The sequence below is a fragment of the Furipterus horrens genome, unplaced genomic scaffold (assembly GCF_987537825.1).
Source record: "Furipterus horrens unplaced genomic scaffold, mFurHor1.1.pri manual_scaffold_9, whole genome shotgun sequence".
NCBI classification, from domain to species: Eukaryota; Metazoa; Chordata; class Mammalia; order Chiroptera; family Furipteridae; genus Furipterus; species Furipterus horrens.
In genome coordinates, this window is record NW_028327179.1 from 14,617,501 (window position 1) to 14,642,464 (window position 24,964).

The following is a 24,964-nucleotide window of genomic DNA, read 5'->3' on the forward strand; positions in this document are numbered from 1 at the left end:
ATAGTAAAGGGTGAAGCCAAAGAACTTATATGCACAACCCATGGACATGAACTAAGGAGGGGTGGGATTGCTGGAGGGAAGGGGGTACTGGGCAGAGGGGAGCAAAGTGAAAAAAAACTGGGACTACTGTAACAACATAATAAAATAACTTTTAAAAAAGATATCTTTGAAATTGTACTTGGCCAAATTTTACAAATTTACACCAGTGGATAATTCATGCACATTTTGATGAGCTACATAAATCAATACTTCATAACAATGTGTATATTGTTTTAAAATAATTGACGCCCTGCCCTGGCCAGTGGGACTCTGTTGGTTGGAGAATTATCCCATAAACTGAAACGCCACATGGGTTCAAATCCAGACGCACACCTAGGTTGCAGATTCAGTCCCTGTTCAGGCACTACAAGAGGCAACCATCCATGTTTCTCTCTTGGTCCAGGTGTTCACGTTCTCTCCCCCCCACTCTCTCTGCCTCCCTTCCCCTCTACTTTTAAATCAATAAGCACGTCCTGAATGAGGATTTTTTTTAAATGATAATAATTGATACCTTCCCAAAACAAGAGAACTTCCACACTTTAAAGACAAAGAAACACTATTCATATAGATAACAAATGCTTCAGACTGGTAATCAATGTTATTTAAAAGGCACAGTGGTTTTTGCTTTGGAAGATACCCTGCAATTAAAGACTTGCAAAAAGAATCAAATTTTGCCCATTACTTCAAAAGCAATTTTCATTATGTAATATACTTTCCCAACTGCAAAATATTTCAGAATGCCTATTAGCTTATAATTTTATCCTTAACACACTAGGATATTGCACTTTACATGCATAAATGTTAGTTCTTTGAATGAAATTGAAAATATAGATTTAAGAAAAAATTATCTAAGAACATCACTATACTAAAGTTTAAAACATTCTCTGAACTAGAAAGAGAAAAATGCTAACGGTGTCACAGGGTGAAAAAAGACTCATAAAAAATTTTTTAACTTTATTCTTCTAATTTTTGTTCATTTTTAAAATATTTTTTTCACATAAAGCAGCATCAAAACAGCTTCAAAACAAGGATTCTTGCTCCAGCATTGATCAAAAAGTAATTTTTAGATTTAGCAAAAGTGCTGTTTAAACCAAGCTGGAATCAGTTTAAGGAGATGTTGGCTTAAATTTGCTAAATTAAAGAAATGAAATTAAATGTTTACTTTGGCAATTACACCACTCTACGAAGATATTTCTGAAATAGTTAAGTTTTAAAATCATTATTTTAAAGGGGGTCAAAACAACTTGTCCGCGATGAGTACGAAGGAACTCATGCTGCACCCGCTTCCTGGAAACCTGGATTCCCAAACGGCACTTCCAAATCTCCAACACATGCCGAGCATTAGGAAGAAGTGCGTGCAGGTCTCTCCTTGGCAACTATTTTCGGGAGAGTCTGAAGTTTAAATGGCACAGAAGAGAGAATGCCACCCGTCTTCACCGAGAACCCCCAGGCCCCAGTTACCCGTAGGCCAGGTTCAGCTCCTGGCCCCGAACTCCGAAACTAGGGACCTGGCACCCTCGGAAGGTGGCCCAGCGGCTCGGAGGAGAACGAACACCAGGAAGTGGCCCTCTCCGTCCTGGGACGGCTCACCCGCAATGAGGAGTACAACTCTGGCCCTGGAAGTGACCACCATCGAACCTACCAGAAGAACTACTACTGACCTCACACTTTCCGCCGCAGAGTCCCTAGGAAAGTGTCCCCAGCCCCACATACTGGGCCCACGGCCCTCTGCCCGCTCCCGCTGCTCACCGTCAGCCCGTGGCGCACGCGCAGAGACACTTACCACGCGAACCTCGGCCGCTGGCACTCCACGAGGCCCTTCCGCGCACGGCCCTGCGCCATCCTCGCGATCAGCTAGGCCTCTGCCTCGCTCACATGTCCGCCGCGTCGCTCACGTGGCCGCCGAGGGCGGACGGCGGCGACGCACGCTGGGCGGGGCCCCGCACCGGGAGAGACGCGCGCACAGGTTGCGTGCGGGGGAGTTGTAGGTGGGGGTTGCCTTGTACCTACCCGTAGAAACGGGCTCTTTTCTCGAGGCTTCGATAGATGGTGTAAGGTAGTAGCGTGAATTTCGTGCTCCTTTCTGATTTGTTCACGCTGATGCAAATTTTAAAACAGCGTAATTAGACAAATCCCAACATTCTCTTTCACCAAGGACAGAAAAGAGAATATGGCTTTGTAAATGAAAATGTGACCAAGCCTCTCTCTCGTGTTGCAGCTTTTTTTCATGCCTTTAATGGAGCACAAGGCAGAGGAGGGGCTGAATAATATAGTTTAGGTGTCCGGTTATATGCAGAGAATACAATTTGTGGCAGACCTTTGACAATAGTTAAAATTATCTCCTTTTATTTAACACTTTCATTGAGATAGAATAAAATGCAGGTATTCAAAGTGTACACTTTGATTGGAGTGGACATATGTGTACACTGTTGAAATCATCCTCGCAATCAAGAAAACAATTACTTCCTTTACCTCCAAAAACTTTCCTCATGCGTCTTTATACTTGGCTCTCCCACCTACCGCAAGTGACAGACTCTGCTTTCTGTCACCATGTATTAGTTTGCATTTTTTAGAATTCGATGTCGATGAAGTCGTACAGTATGTACGTTTTGTCTGGTTTCATTCGGCATAATTATTTTGAGATTCATCTATTTTGTCATATTTATCAATAGTAGGTTGCTATTCTTTGCTAAGTACTATTCCGTTGCATGATTATACTCCCTTCTGAGAGACATTTGGATTGTTTTCAGTTTGGGATTGTTTCAAATAAACCTGCTATGGACAATCAGATGCAGGCCTTTGTACAGGCATATGCTTTCACTTCTGTTGGGTTAATACATAGTAGAATGGTAGGGTCACATAGTGGTGTGTGTTTAACTTTCCAAGCAACTGCTACACTGTTTTACAAAGTACGGTAGTTTTACTATTTTATATCCCCACCGGCAGTGTTTAAGTGTTCTAGTTATTCTTTATTCTCACCATCATTTTATATATGTGTGTGTGTGTATATATATATGGTCAGTGTTTTTTAAACATTTGTGTATAGTGGTATCTTGTGGTTTTAACTGAATTTCTCTGTTGACTAAATATTGAGCATCTTTTTTTGTTTAGTTTCTATCTATGTAGTCTCTTAGGTAAAGTGTCTGTTCAAACTTCCCATTTTTTTTCTTGTTGAGTTTTGCAGTTCTTTATATACTGTAATACAAGTCTTCAGATTTGCAAATATATTCTCCCAGCTTGTGACTTTTCATTCTCCAAAAATAAGGGTACAGTAGTCCCTCTCTATATCGCAGTTCACTTATCGCGGCCTCACTGTATCACAGGATTTTTTAAAATATTATATTTAATTATTTATCACGGATTTTTTGCTATATTGCGGGATTTTGCGGTACTATATACGTATGTTGTTATAGGTTTAAGAGTGTAGAGTACGTTTAAGAACATAAGTAGTGTTTATAAAAGTGTGGGGAAGGTTAATAAGGGACTGGGAACAGTTTATAAGTGCATGGGAAGGGTTTATAAAGCCTTAATATATATATATATATATATATAAATACTAAAATAAATGTAAGGTTCCTACTTCACAGATTTTCACCTATCGCGGAGGGGTCTAGAACGTAATACCCGCGATAAGTGAGGGAATACTATATTTCAAAGAGCCTTTTTTGATTTGATGAAGTCCAATTTATCAGTTTTGTCTTTTATGGATCGTGCTTTTGTCTTGTATCTAAGAAGTCTCTGGCTAACACAGAAAGTTTCTCCTACATTTTCTTCAAGAAGTTTTACATGCTTAGACTTTACATTTAGACTTAAAATCCTTTTTGAGTTGACCTCTGTGTAAGATGCAAAGCATTTTTTTACATGTAAATATCCATGTCACTCTCTTCTCTCAAGCCTTATGTTCCACACCCTGATCCAACACCCTCAAGATATACCCCCAGACATTATGTCCTGCCAATACGTTTTAACCAGAACCTGCAATTCAGATTGTGACCTATCCTCCTGTAAGGATGGAAAGGATTTCCCTACTTAGGTTATGATGAGACCTAATCCTAGTTATCAGTGTGAAGTCGAGGAGAGGTGGCAGGCGTGGCTCTTAAAGAAGACAAGTGTCACCTTACAATGCTAGAGATAAGTCTTTGCAGGATCTCCAGGCAAGCACAGGCTGCTCTCTAGCAAAATGGAGGCGGCTGCTTCTGCCAATTCAAAAGTTCAAGAAAACCTTAGGGTTTGAGATCAGGCTCACCAACACAAATGTCCCAATGCCATTATTCAGGGTTCCAGGTTCATCCTGTCAGCATGCTGACTTTGTTGGTGGAGGTGGTAGAGTCTGTGCATTCAGTTTCTCTTGCAGCTTTGCCACTTTACTGTTAGATTTGGGCCAGTTGTCAGCACAGATGGCCTGCATCTGTGCTGTTGAGCTCTCTGGCATTGACAGCATGCCTTGACCTAAGTAACTGACATTAACCTGTGTCATTTTCTTTGTTTGAGGTTTCTAAAGCAGTTCACAATAGTTAACCAACACCTCCGACTTTGTAATTTCCATTAGTCCCATTCCTCTGTAATGCCGCAGCTACTATTTAGACTGTCAGCACCTCCTTGCGCCTCACCCAAATCCACTGCAGTAACTGTGGTGCTACATGCCAGGAGTTATCACTGCCCCACTTACCAACAGCTATGGGGTCTTGACTGTCATCTGTCCAGTGAATGATCTGGTCACAGAATCCCATCCTGAAGTTTTGCTTTCCAAGTGTATTCCTGGCACCCATCTTAGCTGGGTTTACCACCCCTCCCTTCATCCCCAACCAAAAGCAAAGCCCAAGACAAATGTTTACATACAGGTCATTTATTTGGGAAGTGATCTTAGAGAACCTGTTTGTACACACAGACCCAAGGAAAAACCCAAGCCTGAAAATCTACAATACCCCCATAAACGGCAGGCAGGGAAGGACCAAAGGAAGAGGCAGGCCACACCAGTCTGGCAATTAGCAGTTTATTAAGGGAAACTTACCTATGAGGCGCATCTTGGGCGGCTGCAAAACAAAGGAGATATCCTCCATGCTGCTTGGCAGGCACCAAAGAATTACACAGGAAGGGGTAGAATGGATGGGGGTCCTGGTACGTGATCAGCCCCAAGTGCAAGAAAAATGTCCAATCAGGACAATGCCTTGTTCCAGGAGCCAGCACGATATGAGACACAGGAGAGGTTCTGGTTTATGTCAGAAGAAAAGTATTAATTATGATCAGACAGTCTCTGAGAGGCCTATGAGAAGCAATCTGTTCTAGCCTAGGACCAGCTTATGGGTCCAGCAGCAGTTACATCATGGAACAGTCTCTCCTCCACAGAACCAAAGAGAAGGAATTGGAGGGTAGAAAAGGGAAAAAGAGAAAGCTAAAATAAGGATAGATTATAAAGTTGTCCACTATTTTGGTTGACTGAGGAAATTTGTGAAAGGCATCCCAGAATTGTCTTCCCAGCAGAGAGAAGGGGAAGTACTGACCTATTGGCTTCCTCCTCCCATTAGTCAAGGGTGGTCCCAAGGTCATTAACTCCCCCACATCTTTTATACATGTATGATGCTGAGGGGTTCCGGTGGGCATCCCAAGCCACAACGTCAGAGTATCCTTAAAGATTAATGACACAGTCCCAATACAAAATGCCATGAGATGGCTTCCACATGAAGCTGTCAGAATATTTGGAATATTTCACAGCAGTGCTGGAGTACGAGGTGGGGCCACGAGAATATGAAGTGGTGTACAAGAGGTGTCATACAGCTGCATGCCAGGCGTAATTAACAAAACACATTAAAAATCTGTAGATACCACTAGGAAATAATTATATTTTTTTTAAGTTTTTTATTTTAAAAAAATCATTACAAAGTTTAAAAAATAAAATATTAAGTATTTTGACTATTTTGAATGAAACAAGGGCCCTTATGTATTTATTCAAAAACCTCAATAACATCTTTAATTTTTTTAAAATAGCTTGGAAAAAGTTACATTATAACAGACCAAAGATATTTACTATACTTTTGACTAATATGGAGATAATCTCATTTGTTAGGAGGGATAAAAAAGTATATAAAAGTGGTAAGTTGTGAATTTTGATAGAATATAAAGCATATCACATTTAAATTAAGGAAACATCCAAAAAGACATTTTTGCACACTAAAAGAAGTAAATAATTTGAGAAAAAATAAACTATATTATATTTAAATAAACACAAAAAAGGCTATATTTGAATGATGGTTCTAATTGCCCCAATAGTCTTCATGAAGGTCTTGTATTTGACGGCAATGGTGCTTTTCCTTTTTGCTTAGCAGCCTTTTCCATTTTTATCTGTAAATTTAAAATATATGTTGATATAATAATTTGTAAAATAGTTTAAAGAAAAAAAGGTTGCACATACCTCATCTGGATTCATGTTTTATTTACCACAGCCACTTCACAGTTATTTAGTAGTTATTAAGCTACTAAATACTAAAGCCAGAATCTGATAAAGGGTCCTAACTGCATTTTTTAAATATGGTTTGAATTCAACTTTACAAAGCATTTTAATAAAAAACATATAATGAATACTTCTTTGGAGAAAGTGAATAAAAATAATTTCAATTGCCACTAAATTTTTTTTAAGCTGAAATACCTAACCTTGTATCAACCTAAGCACATTCACTTACAGGGTTACATAATACACCTAAAGCAGCTGGATTATCTCTGGAATGTGGCTGCTATCAGGACAGTTTCCTGTAATTCTGTTTTCTATAGTTACCTTCCTGAAGTTTGTCCTTCTCCACTGTAACTGCAGCAAAGAAAGTTGCATACCCTAAGCAGTGGCCTTCTGATCCTTTAGAAACATATAAACCTTTCCATGGGGGTGAAAAACAAACAGAAAACACAAACCCACCTGCCTCTTATTCACTACTACTCACACTCACACACCAGTTCCCAGAGGCAGCACCATTGCCTTAACCCACAAGAGAAGGGCAGAGAAATCGTGGTGCACGGAAGGTGGAGGTGGGGCCTCCTAACCTCTAAGGTGACAGGAATAATATCAAGAAACCAGAAGGGACCTAAGAAAACCACTCTACCCAATCTCATCAAATTATAAATAACATCCTTATGATAAAATTGGATGAATCTCATCCCTGTCTTTTCCCCATTTTGTCTTCTCTCTCCTCTGAGTTGGTTGAGAACCTCATTTAGAAATCATACACTCCCATCACTCTTGCACACTGTATCAGGTCATCTGAAGGACCCCCAAAGTACACCCTATTCAAAGGCAAAGATGAGAGATGTTGGAGTCAAGAGAAGAGTATTTGAACCTTACCTCTATAATTTCTTAACTATCTGAGACCAGTTTTTCAACAGTTTTCTCATTTGTATAAAAAAAAAAAAAAGTCATAATAATAAGTACATCTCAATGTTGTTCTAAAGGTGTAAATAAGATCATATATATAAAGATTAACATACTTAATAAGCACTAAACAAATGCTAGTCTCCTTTACCCTTTCACTTAGAGCCAAGTGTTAAATTTATAGCAACATCAAATAAGGGCAAATGTGCTAAACAAACAAAAGTCAAGGAAATGTCTGCTCATTTGAAATAGAGGCACACCTTGTTTTATTGCACTTCACAGATGGTGCATGTTTTACAAAACGAAGGCAAGACCTCCACCAGCAAAGAAATTACTACTCACTTTATTGCAATATTCACTTTATTGTGGTGGTCTGGAAAGCCAAGCCCACAATATCTCCCTCCCAGGTACATCTGTACAAGCATAACATTACCTGGTAAAGGCTGTGAACCCATCAAATTCCATTTCCTAATCATCCCTTCTCCCTCAATGGTGCATGTCTTGGTTTTGGGGAATAAGAGTAGTAACAATGTGTGTGGTACATGTCGGCTCAGAAGTTATTTAGGTTTGAGGTTAGTTTTATACCCAATTAATCACACAGGCTAGAGAATTTATAAGCTGTATCTCATAAATCCATAAATCACACAAGGCAGAGAATTATATACTACATCTCATAAATCCATAAATTCTAGGTCTAGTTATAATAAGCAGTCTGGGTGGGCCAGGTATATCCTTTAAAACTGTCACAGATAAGAACTCCCTCCATTATCTTCCCACAAGCACATTCCATTGGCATGTTTTCAAGGCAGTCAACACTACCTGGGCTTCTAGAGGAGGGAAGGAAGAAGTTCTAGGACCTTGTCCCTCACAAGCCTATGAGGAAAAACTAAAACTGAGCTATAACCATGTATGCTCCAAGAACAGAAATTGATTTGACTAGAAGCTGATCCTTAACAATGCTACAAAAATAGCCTTTTTCTGTTCTCACTCTGACCACTTTACCTTCCTCCCAGAGATCCTACTACCACCTCTTTCCCATAGACCAGAGCTTTCCAAAACAATATTCTCCACTGTCCAGCAAGGTAGCCATTATCCACATGTGACTACTGAGCCCCTGAAATGTGGCTAGCGTGACTGAGGAAATAAATTTTAATTTATTTAATTCAGATTTACAGAGTCATGGCTACGACATATCACTGCAGAAAGTTCTATTTTCTAGCTCTGCCTTAAATCATATGAGGACTCTCCCCTTTACTTCAAAATTCTTTATCAGGAAAACCAAGCTAATCTCTGTCCCCTACCCACCTCCTCTGCTCTTGGATGGTGAATTTATTTAATGGTCTCCTTTTCCACACTCTCAGTGACCCAACAAACTCTCATCTAAGAGTAGTAGAGGATGTGACAGAAAGTGACAAGAGTGCCTTTTCTCTCATGGTACTTATTACCTACTTAGAGAGATAACAAATGCCCACAAACACACTGTAAAATAAACCTAATGAAAGCATTTTGGGGAACATGTCATATGGCTGGATAACATCCCCCATACCTCATTAAGCCAACATCCTTCCATCCAGCTATAAATAAGAACAAAACTCTCAAATATGAACATGCAATGAAACACATCAAATGTGTAAGAACATGTATGAAAGGAATCTGAATTATATCTTTTTATTGTTTTCCATACATATTAATTGAAAACATATTCTGTACAAGGCACTATACTTAGTGCTGGTGGAAATACAAAGAAGTATAAAATACTACACTTATCCCTAAGGAATTTACAGTGTGGTGGAGAACTGATACACATTATCATTACTGAAATCTGGAAACACTTCAATATTGTAGTTGTTGAGCCATAGAAAATGTTAAAATACATTTATAGTTAGTGTTCTGTTACTTAAAGTTTGTTGAGTAATTTTAACTTTGGTATGAATATACCTAGAAGTTTCTAAGAAGAACTACTACATATTATGAATTCAAGATATATATAATTTACAAATCTGCTGATGGTTATTACTGACCATTCTTTCTGTATATTTAGTCAATCTTAATAACCTCCATAAATTAACCAGTATATTATCATATTATTCATTAGTCATGTTTCTCTCTGAATAGTTATAAATAAGCCCCAAGGTCTAACACCAGCTATAAGTAAAGACTTCATAAGTTATTTTTAATGATGATCCATAATCAATATGCAATTGTCCTATAGTGTCTTTGGTACAAGCAAATACTTAATATAAGCAGATTTCTCCACAGTCTTACCCGTTCCTGGTATCGTCTTTCAAAGAAAGCCATATCATCCTCTTCAGGTCTCCTTAAAGAAGAAACTTGACTACTTGTACCTACTTACAAAGAAAAAAAAAATTCTAAATAATATATTTCTATAACTGTAAATTTCGCTGAAATAAAAAACAAAAGAAAACTTTCCTCCTACCTGGTGATAATTCTTTTTATTTTTCCAACCTGAAATGGTCTAAATGGAGAATTGATCCTACCACCTAATTCTTTTGTAGAAAGCAGAGCATCATAAGACAAAATTAATTTTCATTGGCAAATGTTCTGTAGATATTCAACTGGTTCATATTAAATAACACAATATAGTTATTTCATATACGAGAACAATTAGTTTGTTTAACTACACTTTCCATTTTATAGCTAACCTAGAAATTCATGTACCACTGTAACAGATAACGCAGAATTACAGAATTATAGAAGTGTTATGGTCTGAATGTTTGTGCCCCCTCCAAAAAATTCATATGTTGAAATCCTAACGCCCCTTGTGATAGTCTTAGGAGGTGGGGCCTTTTGGAGGTGCTGAGGTCATAAGGATGGAGCCCTCATGAACGGAATTAGTGTTCTTATAAAAGAGACCCCACAGAGACCCCTCAAGCCTCCCACCAAGTGAAGACACAACAAGAGGGTGCCGGCTACAATCAGAAAGAGAGTCTTCACTGGAACACAACCCTACTGGCACCTTGATCTTGGATTTCTCCACCTCCAGAACTGTAAGAAGTAAATTTCTGTGGTTTATAACCCACTCAGCCTATGGTATCTGGTTATAGCCACCTGAATGGATTGTGTAGCAAACCATCATGACGATTTTACCTGCTTTGAAATTTTTCAAAACTAAAATAATTTTTACCATTTTCCATGGCATTCACTTCTTAAAACTAATCAAACACTAGTTTACATGCTGAAAGAAATTTTAAATTGCCTCAGAAGGAAAATCTGGTTTTATTTATAGGTACACCAAGAGCCTAGTTCCATGGAAAAGTTCACCTTCGTTTCAGGTGAATGTCTTGGTTGGGTCCTTTCCTATCCAAATTAAGGGTACCAACCTGAACACCTGTTCTTGTTTCTTAACGCATGAATTTACCCTCAACCAGCAACACAAAAATCATATAACTCTGTCAACTCTCTAAAAAAGGCTTGCTGAGAGAAATAGGAAAGACTGCTTGGAACATGTGCTATCTATCCATTCATCTGAAATCTCTGGGTTGTTCCCCAGATCATGTTAGACTGACCATCTGAGCAAAGCCTCTTGCAGAATCACCTTCATTTTTTTAATGAAAAAAAAAATTCATTTATCTGACAAAATGATATATTACCACTTTTATCAGAGGTGCCTATCAGAAATGAGCTGCATTTGCTGGAATAAAGTTTCTAAGGACATTGGGCCAATGCATCATTGAGGGCCACTATATAGGTGTCTCTAAAACCCAGCACTTGTGTGTGTACAAAAAAAAAGAAGGGAAAAAGGACTCACGGACACGGACTACAGTGTTGTCATTGCAGGGGCGGGGGGCAGCAGTGGTATAAGGGGACTAAATGATAATGGAAAAAAACACAACAAAGATTTAAAAACTAAGTATATAAATAAATGAAAAATAAACCCCAGCACTGGTACAACATTGGCTAGCACAGAGGAATTCATGTTTCCTCATCTCTAATAATGAACAATATTAAACTGATCACATCTTCCCTTGTGCCCTGGTTGCCGCTGCATGCAGTCAAAACTGAAGCTTAATGCAATTACAACCTTGAAGGTGAATACAATTGTGTCCTTCTTCTAGGTTTTGATCTCCTGTCTCTATTTCATTACATGTCATTGTGTGTTGTTTATATTGAGTGGCAGCCTTAAAAATCTCTTGTGGAGAAAGCAGGGTACATGAAAAGGTTGAATGAAAATATAAATAACTCAAATAAAATTCTCATTTTAAAATATTTTTAAATATTAAATATCTAATAAATCATACAAATGCGTTCTTCAGTGTTTTTATTCTTGCTTTCAAAAAAGGAAATGAACTACTAGTGCTTAAAATGAACCCTATTCATTTTAAATGTATAATTAATAAGTGATAAAACCTTGCAAACCTATAATCATTACTGGATTACATCCTCTTTGGAAGAACCTAAAGGATCAAGGCAATTAGTCCACTAAAGGGCTCTCTTATTCAAACATCAAAGCAATAACATACTAAAATAAGGTTTTAAAACTTCAAATTATTGTATTATCTGAATCCTCATAATTCTCAGATTTAGCAATTTTTCCCAATAAAAAATAAAGTTTCTTGCTGTTTCTCAATGCCTCATAAAACGATGATCAAATTGTAAAATAATAATCAAATGTGGTAATACTAGAAAAAAAAGAGTCATCAATGACTCAATCTATATTCTTATTTTCTACATCCAAACATATTTCTCCATTTAATTTCATTACCATCTGTTCGTGTTTCTGGAGAAGAACTAGATGATGCTTGAAATGCTTTCAGAAATGGATGGTCCATGGCCGTATCTGGAGAGTCTAAAAATTCAGCTGAAGGTGCACCTGGTAACAAAATACATGAAGAAAGAAAATTAAATCTGTATTTGTTAGGATACAAGGAAGTTATTTCAAATGTGAAATAAAGTAGAACCTCATCAGAATCATTAGTAAAATCCTTCCTATAAAAAGGAAATGTTTATTTAGAGTTTTAACAGCCATATAAAGTGAGGGCAAATGGGTAAAAGTATTTTCGTATTTCTCAGAGACCTTTTTCCCCAGAAAAAAAAATATATGCACAAATGTAACTTTGCGTCAGCAAAGAGTACAGAACGTTAACATAGTTATAAAACACTATCAAAAGCAAGACATTTGTGAGAAAAAACCTCCAGTTTCAGAGGGCAGAATAAGTGTATTTTTATTCTATTCCTCACTGGGAAAACAACGAAAAATAAAGAAACCTTCTTCAATGAAATGAGGAAACATCCACAAACACAAACTACAAACTAACAAAGACCAACTGCTAAATAATTGACTTTTGAACCAAAAGGAAGGAAGCGTAGAGAAAATTTATGTATAAGTGCTCTATGTTCTTCACAAACCGCCACCTCCCCCACATCCTTCAAGTAAAGGGGAAGAAAATAAACTTTCAGTCCTACTGGGTTTTAAACCTTAGTACTTTCTTATAAGGTCAACAGTGTGAGGCAATTGCTCCGTCTTGCAGATTTCCGCCCCCCTCTGTCCCCAGCTCCTTTCTCTTGTGGCAGGGAAGCTCAGGTCCAGCCAGGTCCGTGTGCTGTCCCTCTGGCTGCTGTGTGCACTACAGATCTCAAACGCTCAAGGCTCGCCTAAGGGGCAATTTAGTCTCTCAGCTTAGCAGGGCCTGGCAGCCTCACCTTTACTCTCACTAGACGTACAGACCCCTCCATGCCGGCCACTTCCTCTCCTGAACCCCGCAGGGCTCAGGCAGCCCACCTCTAGCTCTTGCCCCTTGCTATGACAGACACCATGGCAAGCCCGCTACCTCGCAGCTCAGTTAAGAGCTGGGAATTCTGGACTCCTTCTGCAACACAGAGGAACCAAATCCCAGCAAGCGGTCACCTCCGTCCAGGAGCAACATGGCTAACAGAGCAGATGTCCTTTAACCTCAGGCTCCCCTGCATCTTAAATCAAGACAAAAATATTTTGTTTCCTCTTCTCACGTTCACCTTTCTTCACCCCACCTTTCCACAAGGGCCGAAAGGGGCAGGGTTTTTTTCCTTATATTATAAAGATGCATAAGTAATAAAATACTACAAGTCAAAAAAGGCAAAGATGCCAGCTACAACCACTATTAGCACTGTTCTGGAAGTACCAGCCATTTTGGTTAGTTAAGAGTAGGAAGAGTCATAAATATTGGAAAGGAAGGAGCAAAAATATCAATATTTGCAAAATCAACTAAACATTTATTTAAAACTCTAAGATTAAGTACAGTAATAATGACGAGTAACTAAAGCAGCATAAAGCATCTGCTTTTTTATAAACAAATGATAATCAGGTACAGAATATAAAGGAAGTAAAAGAGCCTGTGTATGGTAGCTCTTAAAAGAAGATAAAATACCTATAAACAAAATTAAGAATTGTGCTGCAGTTTTAGGACAATAACTTCAGAATTCTACTTAGCTACACAGAAGACAAATACATGAAGAGACTCCATATTTTAAAATATCAGTTCTTCCAACATTATTCAATGTGATATCAACTAAAATAATAGAATGTTTTTATAATAATACAATGTTTTCAAAAATGATGCCAGGGTTCTAAAAGAATTAAAAGGTAAGAATAGGTCAGGAAAATTCTGAAATAATACTATGAAGTCATAAATATCAATTTGTTATAAAGCTGTAGTTATGAAAACAATATGACAGTTGCACAGAAATAGACAACAATGAGTCAGACTAAGGTGCTCAGAACAACCTGGGCTGAACCCAACCCTACCTCTTACTAGCTGAGTAACACAGAACAAGATATTTTACTTCTCTGCTGAGTTTCCTCATCTGTAAAACAGGATTAATAATAGCACCCAACTCAGAGTTGCTGTGAGCATTAAATGAGGTAACAGATGTAAAGAGGTTAGAACAACTCCTGCTCATCATCAACATCATTATCATTCATTGCTTTTTGGCACTGGTAATTGGGCTGTCTGTAACCACTGCATGTACTTCATAGAATCATGCACCCCTAGATATTGAACAAGGATTTGGTTATGGAATTTAACAACCTACTTGTAAAATTAGAAGAGAATCACATATATATCAAGGCAATCTTGAAGAAAAAACACAAACAAGAGGAATACCAAATATTGAAACATACTATAAAGAGTAACAAAAATAGGTAATATTGGCACAGGAGAGAAAAATCAGCCAATGAACAAAATAGAAAGTATGACAGAATATGATAAAGTTTCAAATTATTTGGGAAAGATAACTTGCCATCAATCTGGACAAAAATTGAAGTTACAGAACACCCCACACTTTCACAAAAAATAAATTCCGGATGCCTGAAAAACCTAAACATAAAAACAAAATAATTAGGTATTAAAGTAAAATGAAGAACATGTTTATAAAATTGGAGCTGAGATGTCTTGCCTCCAAAACGTAAAAACCAAAAAAAAGAAGGAAAAAAAAAAGACAAATGACTAGAAAAAAATATCCACAAAATAAAGGATCAATATATAGAATATATAAGACTTTTTATAAATCAATTAGAAAAGATAAAAACAAAAATGAACAAATTATAATATATGAACAGACAACTCACAGAAAATAAAATGGCCACTATGTATGAGAAGACTCTCATCTCACTAATAACCAGGGAAATCAAACTGAAACAAAAACATTTTCATATAGGAAACTGGCATAAACGTGAGGACGTAGGCAAGCTACAACATTACTAGAGGAAGAGTAAACAAGTAAACCATTTTTGAAAAGCAGTTTTACAGAATATATTAAAATTTCGCATATGCACATACTTCAACCCAAAAACTCTACTTCTCTATATCTACCTTAGAGTCAAATTCATGTGATACACAAGGAAGCAAGTTCAAAGATATTTTTGGCAGGATTGTTTATAAAGGCAAAAAAAAAAAAAAAAGAAAAGAAAACAATCTAAATGCCAGGAAGAAGGAAATGGTTTAGGTATATCTATAGTGTGGAATACTATGCAGCAGTTAAAAAGAAATGAGTAGCCCTGACTAGGGTGGCTCAGTTGGTTGGACATCGTCCTGCTTAGTGAAGGGTCACAGATGCAATTCCTAGTTAGGGCACATGCCTGGGTTATGGGCCACTCTCCGGCTGGGGCACATTTGATAGGCAACCTACCAATGTCTCTCTCACACATTGATGTTTCTCTCCCTTTCTCACTCCCTCCCCCTCTCTTTAAAAATTAATAAATAAAATTTTTTAAATTTTATAAAAGAATTAAGTAACTTCTGTGTCCTGACATAACAGGCTTATGAAAAAAAATAAAGCATTAAATTTTTTCTAAGTTAAAAAAAAAACTATTAAAATGTATGCTAAAATGAAAAGTTTATATCAATTGATAACAGTAAATTACTCCCTGGGAAAGAATCTGGGGTAAAGACAAGTGTTTAAAGGGGCCTTGTACTTCATTTCTATGGCTTGAATCTTTTATAATAGAAAATATTCATTTATATTTATGTAATTTTTGAAATGAAAAAATTAAAATACATGCTTGTAAAATATATCCCCACACAAAAGTAAATAGAAACCATATTTTTCTCCCTAATCCCACTCAACTCAGAATAGTTACCTTCAATGATTTGAGATATAGCCAAGTAACCTTTTTCCTATATTGCTTAAAACTGTTATATATGCAAGCAGATATGTATGTACATGCATGTGTGCACATGATGCATGTGATCATGCATTAATATAAGTTGGTTGCATGTATGCACATGTGTGTACATTATTAGCACATGGACATAAGCCTGCTTCCAAAATGAGATGGTTATGGTGGCAAAAATTGTATACAGTAGGATGATATCAAATAAAGGAAATATTATTCAGCTATTTCAGACAATGTGGTTGTGGGTTGGAATTTGGGTACAAATATTGGGAGTGATCACTTCTCTTGTGATTTCTAGATTTTCTGTAATTGTAGTGGCAATTACACCTTTTTTAAAAAATAAGAGAATTTTCTAGAAAAAGAACATGAATTGCTAAACAAACCTAAGGCTTCACTACTGTTCACACACTTAAAAACAATACAAGCTCACATTTCTGTATCATCACTTACCAATTCCACTGTCATCTAACCGCATATAACCTTCTGCCAGTGAGCTGAAGCCAGTTAATCCTCCCATTGCTGCGTAAGGAACATCTCGTCCCACGGGTTTTCCTTGAGCCAGTCTTTCTTGCTTAGTTTCCACTACTGTGTCATGGACATATGCAGGCTGACCACAGGCACAAGTGAAGCAACTACGAAATCCTGAACACCCGGAACCTGAATCAAAGTATAAAGGCAGTTCAATGTTTTTAAATATAAGTACTAAGCTGTCTGCCCTCATCACGCTCAGCATGACCAAAATCACCTGAATCTGGATTCCTCACATACTATCCTCTAACCCCTGTAACTGTTAGCTCCAGACCCTGAACTCCCTCCCAGCCACTGCTCTTATTTCTAGAAGATTCTAAAGCAGTAATGAATAGCAGCAGGAAAAAAATATTGGAAAAACCAATGAGGACCAGTGTGGCTCAGTTGGTTGAGCACTGGCCCATAAACCAAAAGGTCACAGGTTGGATTCCTATTCAGGGTATATGCCTGGTTTGTTCGTTCGGTCCTGGTGGGGGAGTGTGCAAGCAGCAACCAATGTTTCTCTCTCACATCGATGTTTCTCTCCCTCTCTTTCTCCCTCCCTTCCCCTCACTCTAAAATCAATAAATTAAAAACAGATTTTTTTAAACCAATGAGGACTAAAAGAAATTGGGCTGAATACTGGAGAGCCAGGAAATGCAGGCTCTCTCCTCAAATACAGAGTTAAAAGCAGGTGTGGTGGGGACAACCACTGGCCAGGACCAGATGAAGGGATAATGCGGAAACCTCTCTATGGATCAATTCCCCATAAAAGCCATACTGGAAGGCCAACCCATAGACAAAGAAAGGATGCAAAAGAATATTGTTTAACAATAAAAAGGAAAGAAGTACTGACATATGCTGCAACATGGATGAATCATAAAAACATTACGCTAAAGAAGACAGTCACAATAGACCACATATTCTATGAGTCCATTTATATGCAATGTCTAGAACAGGCAAATCCATAGAGACAGAAAGTAATTATTGGTTGCATAAGGCTGGGGCCGGGGGGCTGGGGGCGGGGGCGGGCAGGAGGAATAAGAAATGACTGCTAATGGATATGAAGTTTCATTTCACAGTGAAAAACATGTTCTAAAATGTATTGTGGTTGATGGATGCACAACTCTGTGACTATATTAAAGATCATTAAATTGTACCCTTGAAATGAGTGAGTTGCTTGGTATGTGAATTATATCTTAATAAAATTGTAATATACCAAAAAAAAGCCATATTGAAATGAAAGTCAGAATACACCATTAATAAAACCTTCATACATTCATACTTCTGACAAATATGTATGGGAACCAAGGCACATAATAAGTTTTATCCAACTACTTCCATACTTAGCCATTGAAACCCAGTTATTCCTAGCACTGTCATTAAAAATGCTTGATAATATATTTCATAAGATTCAATTCAAGCTACTACAAAAATAACTGGAATAACTATCTCCTGAAAATTAATACTGGACTAATAGCCTATTTTAACTGTTTTTAATTGAATTTTCAAAGGGTTTTTAAAAGGATGATCAAGTGGAAAGGCATATGGGATGGGGACTGGGATTAGGGTATAGGTATTGAGATAACATGCTATCACATACAGAGTGTGAAAGTTACCATGCTACATTTTGCTTTTCCCAGCCACCTACAAGTATGTTTCAAGCCAGCGATTTTCAACTGGTATGCCTGGCACACTGGTGTGCCACAAGAATTCCTAAAACATGCAACACCAACCTCTTTTCCTCTGGATTATCAAATTTAAAAAAGCTCAACAGCCGACACAACAATAGTCATCCAATGGAATGAAGCAAAATTATACCTATTTTTTTGATCTGAAAGAATTTTAGTAATTAGTTTATGTGTGCCATCAGATGAAAAAGTTTGAAAATCGCTGTTTTAAACAATGACATAATAATCTACCAGCAAATGATAACTTTTTCTACTTATAAAATCCTTTTTAAAAACCTGTAAAGGGCTCTGGCCAGTGTGGCTCAGTTGGTTGGAGCATCATCCTGTAACCAGAAGGTTGTGGGTTCGATTGTGGGTCAGAGCACACGCCTGGATTGTGGCCATTCCTCACCCAGTCCAGGAGCGTTTGGAGGCAACCAGTCGATGCTTCTCTCGCTCACTGATGTTTCTTTTTCTCCCTTCCTCTCTCCAAAAGCAATGAAAAAAATGTCCTCAGGTGAGGAAAAAGAAAAACCTCTAAAAGAACTTAGTTGACAAAACTCCCATTATTCAAAAATTTGAATCAAATCACATCTAGTGATCATTGAAAATCTACTCGACTGATTTGAACTACATGAGATTAGGGTTTACGATTGCAAAGCATACAAATAACTTGGAATTTCAGCAAAAAAATAAAATTTTAGAGGAGCTACCCACCAAATTTTTCTTAGTTGTTTCATATTGACTCTAGCTGAAAAAAACTCACACAAAGACACATTAAACGTTGAATAAGGAAACACAGACACTCTGCTGGTGTGTTTGTAATAACGTAACTCACAGGCACTGCACAGAAAGCCAGGGGTGGCACTGTGCTGATCGGCAAAGTGCTTGCACCTGCAGCGGACGGGCTGCGCACCATTCAAAGGGACAAAACTGTAAGCCCTGCACGGGCAGCCGGTCACTCGGCAAGGCAGACTAATGGGGCGCTGCGGTGGAATTGTTTCCAAGTCAGTTTTATGTTGTTTATACCTAAAAAATAAATAAATAAACGGGAAGAAATAATACAATGCAGGTAATGCCAGGAATTACTATTTCTATTCTGTTAAATCCAAAATGATTCTTTTTTATTTTTGTTTTATTGTTCTTGTTAGTAAGGTGAAAATAAACTCCCCTATACCTGCAGTATACTGGCAGCCATGTTGCTTTGGTCAGAAAAAGTCTTTACTCTTAGATTTTTATTTTTAGTTATCACAGCAATATACAAAGAAATATCATATAATCAATCCTCTTAAAATATGAGCCACTACAGATTCTTTAATATGGAAGCACAACCTAAGAGTATGAAATAAGTGCTTTATAAAAATTCCTTTTATTAAAGTGCATTACTTAAATTTATTTCTATAGGTTTGCTATTTGAAACTGAAATAAACTCAATAAACATGCATTCATGTAAGTTATTTTAATATACTTTAATTTTTAATTTTAACTTCAAAATAAAGTATCAACATTTTTAAAAGCCAAAGCTCTGTTAAAACACTAAGTAATTCTCTTAAATAGACCACTCACTTCCATCTCATTAGGTGATACTCAGTAAAATACTATTAAATTTGTTATTCTCAATATTAAATCTCAAAAATAGAAGTTAAAGTAACAAAATACCATTTTTTACTTAGCAAAGAGAGCCAAAGCTTTTTTAAAACTATACACAGTTCGTATTGCAATCCAAGAGTGTTACAAAAGAACCAATCCCATTTAATGTTCTAAGGAACTTAAATAGATCCATCCATCCTTTAACCCAAACAGTTCACTTTTTAAAATTGACCCTAAGGAAATAATTCCATGTATATAGCTTTGTGCATATAGTATTAGCAACAGTACTTACAACAGCTATACACACACACACTCACACACACACACACATGCCATACCAATAACAAGGGAATGGTTAAGTAAATTCCAAGACAATGGTTTTCAAACTTTATCAGTGAAACCCTTTCTTCAAATACATTCTTTTACAGAACCATAATATACAATATAAAATGGATAAAAGCAGAGTTGATTGAAGCAAGGGAAAGAGCCAGAATTGGAGTCTGCCCTTTCCCTAACCTGTGCTTGCAGCTAGTACACCCCTGAGACACTCTCACACCTGTGGGAAAACACAATGAAATAACTCGAATATCAGGCAGTATTAAAAATCTTGCTTCTGATTACTACATAATACTGTGGAAACACATTTCTGTGACCCTCCATGAAAAACTGATTCAATATTTACACGCACACATAATTAACTAAACAAACTTTGTAAATAAAAAATTACATGAATATAGTGTCATGTATTAACAACAGCTGGCTTTGGATGGTGAGTCTTCTTTCTACTTTTCTATATATTCCCCATTTTCCTCATAACCATGTTTTACTTTCATAATAGGGAAAAAAAACTATGTAGACAGAGTTCACTGATGGACCGGTACTAAAGAACTTTTCCCTCAAAATTGAGTTGGGTCCATTTTAAAGGTTAATTCCATGTTGTGTAAGTATACATAGATAAGAGACGGGCATTAAATTTGTACAAGAATAAAAGTTAAAACTAACTCAAATTTATTAATTCTAAAGGATACCATGGTAACTGTCATTCTCCTTCCCTCCACAGTGTTTTCAGCTGGAGTTGCTAAATAAATTTCAAGTCAATCTATACACAACATTACTCATCCTAGCAACTGCCTAACAACCTCTGGCAAACTGCAAGTCTGTAAATAGCAACTATACAAAGAGTGTCTCGTGAAAGAGCCCCAGAAATTATCAGAAGAGGGCGGTCCTCCTTCATGGTTGCTTTGGAACATAAAGTTGTTACCTATAGGTTCAGTGATTTTCCGTGAAGCAGCTTTGTCCTTTTGAGCTTTACAACTATGACCAGTAACAGTAGTAAAATTTAAAGTAGAACACAACAAACACAGCCTAAGGCAAATGTCAGATACAGACAGCAGGCAACAAGGATAGGGGCCTCCTCCTGGCTGGGTTGCTCAGTTGGTTAGAGCAACGACCTGATACGGCAATGAGGCAGGTTTGATCCTCGGTCAGGGCACATAGAAGAATCAATCAACCAGTGAATGCATAAGTCAGTGGAAGAACAAATCAATCTTTCTCTCTCTCTTTCTCTCTCTCTCTCTCTCTCTCTCTCTCTCTCCTTCTCTTTCTCTCTCTCTCAAATCAATACATTTTCTTTTAAAAAAGAATGAAAAAAAGGATTGGGGCCTCATGTATTTCCTTTGCTCCATGGGCTTTTCTTGGAAATAGACCATGTGTAATAAAAAGCTGTGTGCTTAGTATTTTGTTTGTTTAAAGAAAGGTATTGATATAACACAGTTCTTAAAATATGAAGCAAGATTCAAAAACTTGAGAAGTGCTTCTTTTTGTAGACTGAGAACCTGGCCAATGTGGGTCAACTCAAGTAGTTCTGCAGTCTGACAACCCGTCCTTGACCACCTTGTCCGGTGGTGGGAGAGGCAGATTGTGCTCCCAGCCTGCCTGAAAAGACCCCTGGCAATGCCACAGGGGCACCAATATCATTTTTATCAATGGCAAGAAAAGAGATACTTAAAATAATGGACTGTAATGAGTTCTAATAGAATATAATAGAATGTTTTAATTATAGAAAAAAATTTTAGATAATTTCTAGTGCAAAATATAAAGACCTATTTTAAATGTTTCTCAATTATCACAAGTAATGTTATTTATAGAAGGAAGGTATGTTCTGCTACAGTTTTGTATTTTCTGATCACCAGAAAACTCAGCAATAAAATATCTTACCTGTGTGTACAAAAACACAGAGTCTCCGGGCCCACAAGTTTACAGTCTGTTCCTGTTGGCGATCGCCAGCTCACAAACAATCTGTTCTGTAAGCGCATAGGTAAAACTTTTCTTCTGTATTCTTCATATTCTTCAGGAGTAAAAAGTTTCCCTCCATCATCTTCACCCACAATTCTACAACAAAGAAACACTACTCTTAAGCCTTGATTGTTTATTTCCCAGGTTAAAAATACTATACTCTAAAATTAAACTATACTTGTATAATCAAAGGAAAGGCTGCTATGGCTCTAAATTTTTACTTTAGGTTTATGTTAATAGCAAAATTACACATAATGGTAATAAGGTTTTGCTTTCCATATAAAAGAGGATTATAAATAAAAAAGTCAATGAATTCATAAAATCTGACTTTATTGATTGAGGTTTACCATAGGAGAATTGCCACATACTCCCCTCGATTTCTCCTTTGAGTCTGAAGCAAACATTCTCATTCTTCTCATTTAAAGCTGGGGCCTAAACTGCTAAAAATTCTAACATTTTCCTCCTTTAAAAATAGTTAACACCTCCCCCAAAAAATGGCACCAAAAAAGCCAATGCGGAAGACAACATGACTAATGGTCATACCTGACCCTAAACCCTGGCCAGGAGTTGCATGTGGAACCCACAAACACCCTTGGACCTGCACAAGCTAAAACCCACACCTGTCGCTGTGTTACCAGGTGCATCACACTGTTCAATTCCAAAAGATCTCCAAATTTTATGGGAAAAAGTAAGCCACTGATATTTCTTAATTCCTTAAGAAATTGAGAGTTGGCCTCCCTGAAGGAAAGGAACCACAATTAAAAGTATTTGTGCAAAATTAAAGAAATTTCTCCTTCAACATATCCCCTTTTAAAAGTCATGAAAAGTGTTGTTCACAGAAGGCTACATAATTTTTCATGCAATCTATCCCTTTTCCCATACTTACAATCCTTTAGCTGAGGTAGGTAAATAAAACCAATTCAGAAGCTATAAAACCATCACAACCTTCTTCCATAAATAATTTAGATACACAATAGTTTTAGAAAAAAGAGCATTTTATTCTGAGATAATTTTTGAGCCATTTCACTTTATTATAGCTACCAAGAAGTACACCAACAGGTACTGAAAAGATCTTAAGATCAATTCAAGTATTTAAAGAAAGAGATCATTTCTAAGTTCTAACCCAGTGCAGCTCAAACTTTATTGTATTTACAAGTGATCTAGTCCAACTGTGGGTTCAGATCAATGGTCTAGAGTGGGCCTGAGAGTTTCCATTTCTAACAAGCTCCCAGGTGATGCCTACACGGCTGGTCCAGGATTGCTATACTTTGAATAGCAGGCTCTAACTTTTAAATGGAATTGTTCCAGATTAGTAATGTTGGCAAAAAATAATTTTTCATCAGGCCCTAACATGTTTTGGACCAGGCAAGAGACTACAGCTGGAGGACCACAATCCACAGATCTAAACATCTAAATACCGAAGATATCAGTCAACCCCAGGGCCCAGAGCTTGGTCCCAGGGAAAAGCCCCGGAGACTTGGAGGCTAAAGGAGCCAGCTCTGCCCTGGGTGAGGGCTGGGTGGAAGCTGTTCTGAGCACAGGACTCCTGAGCTACCTGGACCCACCTGAACACAGAATGAGATCAAGCTCCTCAACCTCACTTTTCTGGCTCAGAATTACCAGACATTGCTAGGCGCTACCCAACTATACCAAGAGACGGGGACTGCAGCCAGATAGAAAACACGTTTGCCCGAACACCCCTGGGTGATTTGAGGCGGCCACCTACAGGTAGAGAGGCCCCTGTCGCTCAGGTTTCTCAGAGGGAACTGTGATTACGTCGGTTCCCGTTTATACACACACTTTGCTCCCAACAATGCATCCTCCGGCCTGTTCCTCTCCAGTAATTCCCACTCACCAGTTTCTCAACTGTCAAACACCTCCCTTGGGAGACCTGAAAAAGAACACGTCGTCGCAGATGCACCAGACGTGGTCAGGGCCAAAGAGGCGGCTGCGTTTCTAGTTTAGGGAGAGGACTAGCTCCAGAACCACTTAAACTCCACGGGTCGGTGTCTTTCTCCCAAAACCAGCACCCTGGGATTGGGATCACATCTGGAAGTTACCCTACGGCTACACTAACATGCAAACTTAATGTCTGCTCATTGTTATAGGCCGCGAGTATTCCATGTGTAATCCGTCAATGGCCGTTTAGGAAAAACAACTGGACCTTTGCATAAATTAATAATCCTTCTTGGAAGGGGTCGGGGCGGGAGACTTCGTAAACAGCCTCAGAAGGGACTTATTAGTACAGTATTGAGTGTGATCACAATATTTAGTTCCAGAAAGACGAAACTCGCAATCAATGTACGCCTCCCCCAACAGCGCAGAACTGATCCCAGAGACCCAGCAGGGAACGCCCGCCCCCTGCTGCTCTGCTCTGGCGACGGGGCCTGGCCTGCCCTGGGCGGGCGACCCCGCTCTGTGGAGCTGCAGCCTCACCTCCGGTACTCCAGGTAGTCGTCCACCGCAGCCGCGCCACCGGGAGGCAACGTCAGCCGCTCCATGGCCCGCAGGGAAGCGAGTTGCTGAGGATCGGATCCCACAGCGCGCGCTGCAGGACTTCGGAGGAGCCAGAGCCGCCGCGCCCCGCCCCCGAAGGCCGCGCCCCCGCCCACCCGCCTCCCGATTGGCGGACCGAAGACCGCGGTGATCGCGCAGGGCAAGAGCGAGATGAGACACCCACTGTCTAAACGGAGCCCTCTTCCAGGTGAAAAGGGGTCTAAGATAGAGGTTGTAAAGACCAAATTCAATATGTGGACTTTGTTTCAGTTCCCATTTGAAAAATTAATGGTAAAAAGGTTTTGTTTTTGAGACAGGGAAATCTTAATGGCTTATATTAAAACGTAAGAAATTATTTCATTTTGGCTTGGGGGTTATATAAGAATTGTTTGCCTTTTAAAG

At 38.2% G+C, this 24,964-nt stretch overlaps 2 protein-coding genes across 3 annotated transcripts in view; both read right to left on the reverse strand.

Moving 5' to 3' along the window:
- STK31 (serine/threonine kinase 31) overlaps positions 1-1,750 on the reverse strand; it is a 72,093-nt gene extending 70,343 nt beyond the window's left edge. The window contains 1 exon segment of the mRNA XM_090287801.1: positions 1,701-1,750. Coding sequence (XP_090143927.1) covers positions 1,701-1,750 — 50 coding nt within the window.
- A 4,186-nt stretch (positions 1,751-5,936) lies between these two features.
- On the reverse strand, positions 5,937-24,644 carry FAM221A (family with sequence similarity 221 member A). 2 transcript variants are annotated; one of them, XM_090287803.1, is made up of 7 exons: positions 24,503-24,644; positions 21,989-22,162; positions 19,020-19,210; positions 16,455-16,661; positions 12,117-12,224; positions 9,659-9,738; positions 5,937-6,378 (listed from the first exon to the last, which is right to left on the reverse strand). In XM_090287803.1, the coding sequence occupies exons 1-7, from the start codon at positions 24,565-24,567 to the stop codon at positions 6,310-6,312; spliced, it is 894 nt and encodes a 297-aa protein (XP_090143929.1). In that variant the 5' UTR covers positions 24,568-24,644; the 3' UTR covers positions 5,937-6,309. The 2 variants fall into 2 exon arrangements, with proteins under 2 accessions (XP_090143929.1, XP_090143928.1); XM_090287802.1 differs by having other exon boundaries at positions 5,938-6,378; positions 9,659-9,741.
- Positions 24,645-24,964: the final 320 nt, after the last annotated feature.